Source organism: Raphanus sativus, chromosome 6 (assembly GCF_000801105.2).
Source record: "Raphanus sativus cultivar WK10039 chromosome 6, ASM80110v3, whole genome shotgun sequence".
Taxonomy (NCBI): Eukaryota; Viridiplantae; Streptophyta; class Magnoliopsida; order Brassicales; family Brassicaceae; genus Raphanus; species Raphanus sativus.
Window position 1 is genome coordinate 9,932,916 of NC_079516.1, and position 11,413 is coordinate 9,944,328.

General features: G+C 27.8%; 2 protein-coding genes across 2 annotated transcripts; one reads left to right on the forward strand and one right to left on the reverse strand.

Moving 5' to 3' along the window:
• The first annotated feature begins 3,497 nt into the window (after nucleotides 1–3,497).
• On the forward strand, nucleotides 3,498–4,244 carry LOC130495828 (defensin-like protein 245). The gene is made up of 2 exons (XM_056987366.1): nucleotides 3,498–3,667; nucleotides 3,765–4,244. Exons 1-2 carry the CDS (start codon nucleotides 3,598–3,600, stop codon nucleotides 3,983–3,985), a joined length of 291 nt encoding a protein of 96 aa, XP_056843346.1. The 5' UTR covers nucleotides 3,498–3,597; the 3' UTR covers nucleotides 3,986–4,244.
• A 5,301-nt stretch (nucleotides 4,245–9,545) lies between these two features.
• On the reverse strand, nucleotides 9,546–11,335 carry LOC130496305 (peroxidase 1-like). Its single transcript, XM_056988282.1, has 4 exons — nucleotides 11,030–11,335; nucleotides 10,738–10,929; nucleotides 10,472–10,631; nucleotides 9,546–10,096 (listed from the first exon to the last, which is right to left on the reverse strand). The coding sequence occupies exons 1-4, from the start codon at nucleotides 11,291–11,293 to the stop codon at nucleotides 9,690–9,692; spliced, it is 1,023 nt and encodes a 340-aa protein (XP_056844262.1). The 5' UTR covers nucleotides 11,294–11,335; the 3' UTR covers nucleotides 9,546–9,689.
• Between the last annotated feature and the right edge of the window lie 78 nt (nucleotides 11,336–11,413).

The following is an 11,413-nucleotide window of genomic DNA, read 5'->3' on the forward strand; positions in this document are numbered from 1 at the left end:
AGATATTTGCGGATACTTACGGATATCTCATTTGTTTTGATTAATACAAATAATATTAAAAATTCAATACAAATTTGTTTTGTAAAATATTTTTTTGCTTAAAAGATATAGTGAATCTACATATTTTGTAAATTTTTAAACTTAATTAATAATTATAATAATACAAAACTTAAAAAAAATATTATAATTGTCATAAATGTTTTCTCTTCTTTTATATAATACTTTTATATAAATAATAATGTGAATAGAATCTCTCAAATCATATGTTAAGAATAATAATTATATAATTTTATATATCTAAAATTTTAAATATAATCAAAATATACATGTATTTATATATTGACGGATCGGATCGGATATTCGCTTCCCAAAATTTTATTATTTGTGATTTGCTTCAATTTTAACGGATATTGAGTTTTAATATTTGCTTTGCTTCGAAAGCTTACGGATATTCGGAATTTTCGGATTGAATATTAACGGATAATAAATCAAATCAAATTTAACGGATAAAATGCCCAGCCTTAACACTAAGGGGTAGGGGAAGTCAACTAACATGTGTAGAAATTAGAAAGGGTGGCCCGTGGCCATGAAAGCACTGAAACGAAGAAACAGTAATAATTTATAGAAAAAGGTTTATAATTATCGTCAAAAATACAAATGCAACAAATATAGGTCATCATCACCTATCACCACTAGCCGACAAAAAGGGGTACCATTCAACTCGGGTTCAATTAGCGTTTTTTTATCACCAAGATTCGATTAGCTTTAGGCAAAATATGTAGGATATGTGTCATCTGACCCGTAAAGAAAAATCTATTCTTTTAGATATAGACCAAGACAATTAAAATTTTAAAACCAAGACAATTAAAATTTAAAACCAAGATATAAACTCAAATTGGAAGAAGATATATAAACTCAAATTGGATTCACATCAGTGTTTCGTCCGTGCATGTGAGCTTCATCTTATCTATATATTTATTATTATATTTATTATTAATTCTAAATTCATCATAATAAATTATTTTTATACTTTCAAAAAGTTAAAATTGAACATCGATTTATAGTTTCATCAAATATATATAAATTTGTTATTGAGTTAGAAAAATCGAAAGCAGTCAGCGTAATATAAATATTTATAAAATTCTTGTACTTAACTAGTATTTATGGATCCTTCTATTTTGAATTTTAAAATTTTATAATTGAAAATAATATTTTCACATAATAATACAATATATAAATTATTTTATCTATATTATTTATGAATTATTATAAGTCTTTCTTTTATTTAGTTGAATTTGTTACAAACTAAATATCATCATGTTGTTATCAAATCTTCAGTGTGTTGGTCTGTTGGGATTATGCTAGTTTCATTAAAAGTAGATAAGATGAGACTACAAATATTATATAATGCCTTGTATTAATATGTTTAGGTGGATTATTTTTTTGTAACATCCGGTTTATGGTATATAAAATTTTTTTAATAGAATTGATTTTACTATCTATGTCATTAAACTGCATTAACACTTCTAGTCACACATCTTAAGAAATTCTAGATTCGTGCTTTAGTTGGAGTAGTGGAAAGATAAGGAATCTATCTGCGAGTGAGACCAAAGAGAAAATCACGTGGTGATTTTAATGTCAGTAAACAATACTTTCGAGTCTTCGAAAAATTAACACACCGTTTGTCACACAAAATTGAGATCACACGCCGAGTGAACATGCGTGGAAGGTCCATTAGTCATGGGCGGCCATGGTATTATAATTGGTATCAAACAATTGATAACAACACATAAGTCGGATAGAAATCCTACGACACACAAGAACTCGAAAAGAAGACTTCCGATAACACCTTAAAGCACGATCCCTAGTTTTTCGATGGCGCATTTGAGCAAGAATCCTATACCACTCCCAATATGGTAGATCAGAGAGACTAACCGGAAGAGGAGGTGACTTACCTTCCCCATGCACTGTCACCTCTGGAGAGCTTAAAGCCTAGCAAGGGAGATCTAGATCATGATCTTAGCCTGAGGAAAATTGCTATACTCCAAGAGCTCCTCCCTAAGAGCCGACTTATCACCCTCCAGAAAGGACACCAACTTGCCGCCACTCCAAAATAACACCATCATCAGAACTCAAAATGGTTGGTCTAAAAACTCACAAGAGGAGACCTTGAATAAGTGAGCAGATCAAAGCAACATAAGTGCATGAATGAAGGAAGCAGACAGAAAACAAAGAGAAAAATTAAAGCTTTTCACACTGTACATTTAAATGTGATAGACTTCGTCGGATTTTCATGGATACCATCATGATGTTGTTTGAATCTTCCTTACTGCAAAACCATCTGTGTAATGTGAAAATATATTTTTCTTTTCATGCTCCATTCACAAAGCAACATGTGATGTCTTTAAGATTTTGATGACTTAGGGCCTGACTGGTGTAACCGCAGCGGTTGCGGTTGCGGTTGCGGGAGTTTGCAGGTGCGGGTGGTTGCAGTTTGAAGCGTTTTCTAGAGATTTGTACGATTGGTACAGCTGTTAGAAATTGTTGCGTTTGCGGGACTCTTATGACTGGTAAACTACCAAACGCAACATGTGTTAAATAATAATTTAACAATATTTACATTTTATGTAATTATAAAATATTAAAAATCCTAATAATATGATAAATATAAAATTTATATTGATAAAATCATATTATTCAATTTTAAAAATTTATAGAAAATATTTTAGTTTTGAATTTTTATAATATAAATTGAAAATATAATATGAATACATTTTACAATTTCTATTATTTCAATTGAAAAATTTTATTGGATATTTTTAGTATTATTTTTATTTATTCTGTTTTTAAAGAAAAAAAATTTACCCTCCCGCAACCGCCCGCAACCGCAAACGCTAGCTGGAACCAGCTTTTGATTTTAAGAGGTTCGAAGCGGTTTGAAGCGATTTGTAGCGTTTTCTGTGATTGTTTCAAAACGCCAACAACCGCTATGAACCGCAAAAGCTGCGTTTGCGGGTGGTAGCGGGAAAAGCAGTCAGCCCCTTAAAAGGTGTACAATATCCTCATGTGTTGTGTTTAAATCCTTTAACTGTGCTTCAACCAACAAAATTCCTTCGACCTTGGCGATGTGTAAAATCTCTTATGAATTTTCATTTTTGTTTTCATAAACCTTCTTGTTTCTGCTCTTTCAAATATACCATAATATTAGTGAAAATTTCAAATATATAATTTATTTACAACAAATTAGCACATTTATAATATTTTTAGTTATTTTTGCTGGTTTCAGTGGATAGTTCGGTATTAGGTTCGGATAATAGTAATTTGAAATCCAACAAAGTCAGATATAATGAAATCCAGGATATCTAATCAATCGTCTTAATATTGATTGGATTACCCAAAAAGGAAAAACTAGAGATTCGTAATTATGCACTAGTCAAATGTACTTGTGTGTGAATATGTCTTTTATGTAAGATAATAGCTTGCTGAGTAAGAGACAACCACATGTCATAACACCGCATAAACAAAAGAAACAAATAGAGAGAGAGAGAGAGAGAGAGAGAGAGAGAGAGAGAGAAGAATTACTTACAGAAAGAAAATATGAATCTGGCTCCGATCTTCTTGGCTTGTTGTGTTTTATCCTCTGTTCTCCCAAGCAACCTTTCACAAGGTAATTATCATACTGAGAATTTCAGTTTGCTCATAGAACTATAGTGTTATCAAATCGCCTTGGTTCCACTCTCTTTTTCTTGTTGTTAATGAATTAGGTGAAGAATTAAGATTGAGCACTGCACAAAGAAAGCCGTGGTGCCCATCGAGAAAACAAGTGTTCAATGGTTCATGCTCAGCGGATGGAGGACAACAGTGTTTAAATGACTTATTAAGTACATGGGATCAAAGTGTAAGGCTCAGCCCAATCTACTGCAATTGCAATCCTAAACCTAAAAACAAGCGTCTCTGCAATTGTCCTAATATGATTTGTCCATAGTAAACATGATTCGCTAACTTTACTTAGGCAGTGGTTATTTTGTTAAATGGCGTATAAGTAGGTATCGGTGTCCGGGTACTTGTTTGGGTTAGGCTTAAGTTTTTTTGGGTTCAGCTTCATAAACTCCGTTTGGATATTATTTCAGTATGAGTTGTTCAGAAATTTTTACATGTCGTATGAAAATAAACATATAATGAACATCTGATGTACTTATTTAAGTTTTAAACTAGATCTTGACCCGTGCGACCGCACGGATATTAATTTTCAGTTTTAGGTTTTATTTATTTATACTAAAGAGTATATTTGTAATATTTGATCGTTTTATATTGACTAAGGTAGGGGTGGATATTTGGGTATCCACTCGAATTCGGTTAAAATTTATTCGGATTTGAGTTTTTTTGAGTTTAAAGATTCTAACTCTATTCGAGTATTTATAACCTTTGGTTCCGGTTTGATTCAGATCTTTGCGGATTTGATAACCCGTTTAAACTATTTTTAAATTTTCAAAATTTATATATCTTTAAATTTCTCTAAATCTAAAGCCAAAGTACCTAAGTTAAAAATTAAAAATAGGTTTAACTTGAATATTTGGATGAAGAATAAATATATATTTTAAGTATTTTTGATGTTTTGATTATTGTCTATCTACTTTAAATGTTAACTTTTGATTATTTTTTATATTTCAAATATTTTAAACAACTTAAAATAACTTATATCTTAGAGATTAATTCGAAAAATAGCTAACATATTGAAGTATATAAATATGATTTAAATATATTCGAATATCCAAAATATTTCGTTCGGATAAGGTTTGGTTATGGTTCTCTAGATACCAAGTTTGGATATTATCTAGTTTCGGTTCAAATTTGCTAATACTTTTTTCGTTCAGATTTTTAAATGAAAAATTGATATTATAATTTCCAGAATTGTTTGTCTAATAAAAACATATATTTTTTTTTTGAATTTGACATTGATTTAATGGAGAAGTTAATGAAGTGTATTAAATTCAAATTTAATTTTGGAAATCACATTAATCTAAGTGGAAAAGACAAAACATTAAAATAGGAAGTATCATTTAGTTGTGTATTTAATTTAAATATAATTTTAGAAAACACATTAATCTAAGTGGAAAAGACATCATTAAAATATGAAGTATTATTTAATGTCAGTGGCATACCATTGTAATTAAAAGTGAAAACTAAGGGGTATTTTATATGGGTACTTCTCTTTTAATAATATAGATATCTTATCAAATATATATATATACTAGAAGATGGTCCGCACCTTGTGCGGATTAATATACATCCAATTAATTTTAATTGTAACATAATTTTTGTAAAATTTATATATATGCATGATACTGTAGAGTATTATCATTATATTAACTTATGTAATTTGGAATCAGACACTTTAACAATATATTTTAAGGTATTTAGATGAACAGATCACTCTCCTCTAAGAATCAGTCTTCTTATATACGAAACCAACATCCTTATAATACTACTAGGCCGACCTTGATGCCATACCATAGTGTTTAGGGGTCAACGTGGGAAATCAACACGTTGTGGAAACGGAATATGTGATTTTCCTAAGAATATTTAGAATAAATAATACTATAGTTGAATTTAAAGAAATAAATGATATCCAATATATCCAAATAATAACCAAATCGACTGTAAAAAAATAAAAACGACTAGATATAACATATTTAAAATAATATGTTTAATTAAATTAATATAATATTATTAATATAAATTATGCACACAAATTATAAAACTTAAAATTACAAATCCACAGAAATCAATTATTATAATATATTTATTTTATAAATATTTATATCCGTGCATGAGCACGAAAAAATTACGTAGACTGTGTTTTTGCTAGGCGATTATCACGTGCTCGTGCACAAATATAAACATTTATGAAATTATTAAATTATAAGAATTATTAGATATGCATGATAAATTAAAAAAATCAAAGTATAATTATGTTACCATCTTAATTAGATATGTACTTTCTAAATATAATATGTCATATTTATTGAAATATTTATTTTTTTATATTGAGTTAGTTTTATTCTTTTAAACTAAGCAATGATTTTTTAAAATTATGTTAAAGTAGAATCATTGTTTCTTAACTTCGAGTAGTTCAGTTCATCTTCTCTCTTTTTTTTTTTATCAATTTTCAGTTCATCCTCTTATTTGCATATATATATTGTAACTTTTTTATATATGATATATGTAGTTTCAGAGAAAATAGGAAAAGTATATCAAATCAAAGTTGTATTAAAACACATAATTTGAAATAAAATTCATGCACATTTATGAATATATAATTAAATCATGACAATTGGTTGATTTGATACTTCATATTTTAATTAGTTTGGTAATTTATATTTGGTCTATTAGGTTTTTTTAAAAATAAATAAAAATATTTTATTAAAATTAGACTAAAATAAGAATAACCTTGTTAGTTATATTTTTCTTAGATTAAATAATATATTTTGTAAGATTGTGTATAATTTGATATATGTTGTTTTTGATAAAATAAAAAAACTGAAGTGTTGAGAAATTCATAAGATAATTACACCAAAAACTTATAATCTTTCTCTCCATCAATTTTCTTATATTCAGTTCAGATCAAGCAATATTAATAAGTTTAATTTTCATTCTAACATTGTTTGAATTGTTTATTCAGTTTTCAGTTAATATTTATAAAATAAAAATAAAAATGATAGCTTATGATAAATTTTTGTTACAAAAAATTATAATCATTTAGTCAAACCATCCTCGTAAAAATAATATTTTATCTTTTTATTAGCCTCACATTTTTAAATATTTATTTTGTTTTAAAGTAGTCACACATATATTTCTTTTGGTGAAAATGGTATTAAATAATCAGTTTATGTTTTTTAAAATTGTTTTAATCATTTGATTAAAATATAATTATATTAAAATTATTATTTAACAACAATATCTAAATTATTATTATTTTTTTAATTTATTTTTTTAAAGTATACATTAAAGTTTTTATATATTTACTTTTTGTTTATGTTAATAAAAATAAAAAAAAAATAAATTTTTTGTTTATATATAGAATCTATATATATATATATATATATATATATATATATATACCGTTTATTATTTATGTTCTTTGTTAAAAACGAAATTTAAGTTAAAAACTCATTAAATTTTTAATAAAAAAAGGAAATAACAATAATATTTTTTATTCTAAATATATTAAAATTTGATCAATTTTCTTATTTGCATTTAGGTCGTTAATGTCTTAGATATGTAAACATGTTTTGCACACTTGTTGTCTTTATAAATGCGAAGGAGTGAGTGACAACTCATGAGTTGTTCCTTCGCCTTTGTGCGTGAGCTCTTCATAGTATGCCGCATCTTTCTCCTCTTCCATAACCTAAAATGCATCCTTTCCTTCTCTCTTTCGATCATGTCCTCGACTGTGTTCTTTTTTTTTCCCTTTCCCCTATTTGTTTGTTATTTTTTATAGTTTTCCCCTCTTTTTTATTTTTTTTCTATTTATTTGTTTTTATTTGTATATCTAATATATAGATATATATGAAAAGTTTTGATCATTTTCTCCCCGAGAGCCTCTTTTGTGCCAAAAACTTGAAAAGAGTCTATTTTGAAAAATTGCACTACTTTTAATTATCCTCTCTTTTTCTTTTACATCTAAATATTGGTTAATATATGCGCGTTCATTATATATATACTGGTGATTTTCCCGTGCTCATGCACGTGTATAAATATTTATAAAGTAAATATACTATAATTATTTACTTTTAATTTTATATTAATTTATAATTTGTAAGCATAATATATATTAATAATGCTATATTACTTTAATTAGACAAACAATTTTAGATATGTTTTATCTTGTTGTTTTTGTTTTTTTACAGTCGATTTAGTTATCGTTTGGATATATTGGTTTGCATCTATTTCTTTGAATTCAGTAATATTATCTTATATTCTAAATATATTAAAATTTTGATTAATTTTATTATTTTCATTTAGGTTGTTTGATTGTCTTAGATATGTATATATATTTAGGAAGACTATTTGTAGTTTAAGATATATTGTGTTTAGAATGAAATAAAAATAAACTAAAGTGTCGGATTCCAAATTACATAAATAAATATAACAATAATATTACAAAGTCTCATGGATATATCTAAATTTTACAAAAGAACTAAACTGTAACAGTTGGTTAATGTTTTATCTTCATTTGGTAATATGTTTTGAGTCATCCTATAATTTATATTTATAAAATAAATTATTACTATAAAAATTAAATGCTCTTATTGTAGCTAAATCTATGCTATTCTTTCAAACTCAGACTGAAGTATCATTATTTTTATTATAATTAAGTCAAATCAAATTATTTGTATTTATCATTTAATGTGCATGTATTTTCATATATTTATCAAATTATATGTTGACTTTTTAAAAAATATTTGAAAATAAAACAGTGGTCAATAGGAAGTTACATACATAAGTAGCTGTTACATTTTTCGAAGCTCATTAACACATATCGGTATTTACAATAATTAAAATATATTTTAAATTCTAAATAAATTTATGCCTTAGATTTATAGAATGGTAAACTGAAATTTATTATAAATAATCTTAAGAGTCTGAATTCAAATTCGCTTTGTTATTTTGATTATGGTTATATCAAGTTCCATAAACATAAAAACATAAAAATATTAAAAATATAATATTAAGAAAATATATAATTTAAGTAATGATAAAGCATATAGTTATGTTATTTGAAATATTTTGTAATTATTTGATCAAAGGATGTTTACTGTTAAGAAACTTTTTAGTTCTCTTAAAAAACAGTAAAAATTGTTATTGTATTTGAGAAATTATATTATAGAAGTAAAATATGATTTATAGATAAATATTTTGCTGTAATTGAAAGATATTGTAGTCAAATATATATATGAAAAAATAAAACATTTCAATAATACTAACTATAAACTATTTTTAGTCAGTTTAATATATATTAGTTTATGTTACTTAATTATGTAATCTTCTAGGAAAATATATGGATATATAAAAATATTTCTATTACTTTGAAAATATGTATTTTTCAAAATTATGTTTTAAAATAAAAATACTTCTTTTTCTAATATCAAGACTATCTGTGTGAAATGTTATTTTTATGAAATCACATTTTATACAAATATATATTTTTATCTAAGAAAATATAGATATGAAGAAAGTATTTTATTACTTCAAAAGTATATTTTATGTTATTTAAAACTTTTTAAATGGAACATTACTATTTTATGAACTTTTTTTTTAATGAAATCATATTCTATAGACATATATGTTCTTTTTAAAACTTTCTTTTAAGCTTTATAAATGTTTTCTTTTTTTTATTATATATCTTATTTGGAAACATTTTAAAAGGAAACTAAATAAAAAACCAATAATAATATTTTAAATATATAATTCATTAAGAGTATCAATGTAATCAACCATCATGAAAATTAACTTGATTGTGGCAAATAGTAAATTGACTTCTCAGATAATATTATTCGAGAAAGGAAGAAATACATTACATCACATTTTTGAAATCCAAACACAAAGAACTTCCGTGGAAAAAGGAGTTGAATAAAAGAACATAATAAACAGAAAACGTTTTAGAACTTCAATCATCCAGTCCAAAGTTAGTTAACAAAGGCGCATTTCCTCCTGACCTCACCTTGCTTCCCGGTAAGAATCTCGACGAAACCAAGTTTGACCATTGATTCTGAGAAATCTCTGTTGAAGGAAGCCCCACGGGTCAAGACCTGCGCCTGAATGTAGAGGTTGGTGTCAAGGTCATCGAGAAGTGTTGCATCAGATGTGAACAAACCCTTCTTCTGAGCCACAATGTTGAAGTAGTGAGAGTCAAATTTCTTGGCACTGCCTGGGTCCATATCCACAGGGGTCTTGAAATCAGTTGGCTTGCATCTTTTCTTCAACGCCCTAACGTAGCTAGGGTTCATCGCTGGGTCAAAGTCGCCTCTGCCCGTGAAGTTATGGATACGGTTGTTGATGATAGCGCAAGAAGACACACCTATGGTGTGAGCCCCTGTTCAATCAATCATTTGATAGTCAGCTGGCGTGATACTTAAATTAAGATTTTTTTGGGTCAAAACATGTTTTAAATTAAATTCTAAGAGGGAAAATCTCCGAAATTACACATTTTAAATTTTATTTTAAAATAGCACTGAATAATAAAAATTCTCAAAATATCATTTTATACTAACTCTTAAATCTTAATCTCATTTCTACTTTCTAAATACTATAAACTCTCATCGCTAAACACAAACCCGATAATAAAATATATTTTTAAAAATTTTAATTGGTGCTATTTTATATATAGTTTTCTCTGTGTAATTTTTGAATAAAAGGTGTTATAATACTATTTTAGGGTATTTTCTTTAGATGATTTGTATATAAATACCTGAGAGGACGACTAGGTCTTTAGTGTTAAGACCCTTGTCGAGGAAGTTTTTCTTCAGTGTCTTTACATCGGAAAATGGAGATGGTAAATTAACTTCGGAAAGCTTCGAGATGCGTCCGTCCCTCCGCCCCAATGGAACAGGCCACCATGGTCCTCCGATCTAAAAAGAAAAAGAAACCAATCAATGAGAAAAATAAGTTTAATACGAACACTAATGTTAACTGGTTTTGGAATGATAAATCATTAGAATGCAACATGTTACGTACCACTGCAACAGCGTCTCTAGCGACCAAGGCAAGAACATCAGCGCAAGAGACAGCACCACGACAACCCTTAATCCTGTCGAGAGCTGACTTGGCGGCATCAACCACTTCGTAGCCTCTCACTGACAAGTTGGGCACAGCGTCTCTTTCCGCATCTTTGAAAGGTGATTTCAGAAGAATGGAACCGTCACATCCCTAATGTGTACATGAATAATATCCACAAGTTAATTTATGAAGGTGCAAACTATACTATATAAAGGACTCACGTAAAACATAAAGAAAAATATTAACTTACTCTGACAAAACAGTCGTGAAAATGCATCCTCAGAAGGGCAGCAGCAAGAGTTGGCCTGCGAGAGACGTATTGAAATGTGACACGGCGGACAATGGTTTCCACTTGTGGACACGTGGAGCGGTAGTAGTCAAGGTCAAGATCACCCTGCATTTTTGGGTTCCTTTGTCCATTTTGTTTCCTAAGTGGGTTCCCATATGGATTTGCAAGGGAAACTCCAACAATGCCAAGAAGAACCACAAGGACAAGTAAGTTCTTCAGCGCCATTGTTGTCTCTCTTCTTTGTTTGAGTATTAAAGCTAAGTTTAGGGATGAAGAGAAACGAGAAAGCCTCAGGCTCTTTTTATAGGAGGGCGTTTTGAAAAGTTCCGTTGCTAAATGTCAACA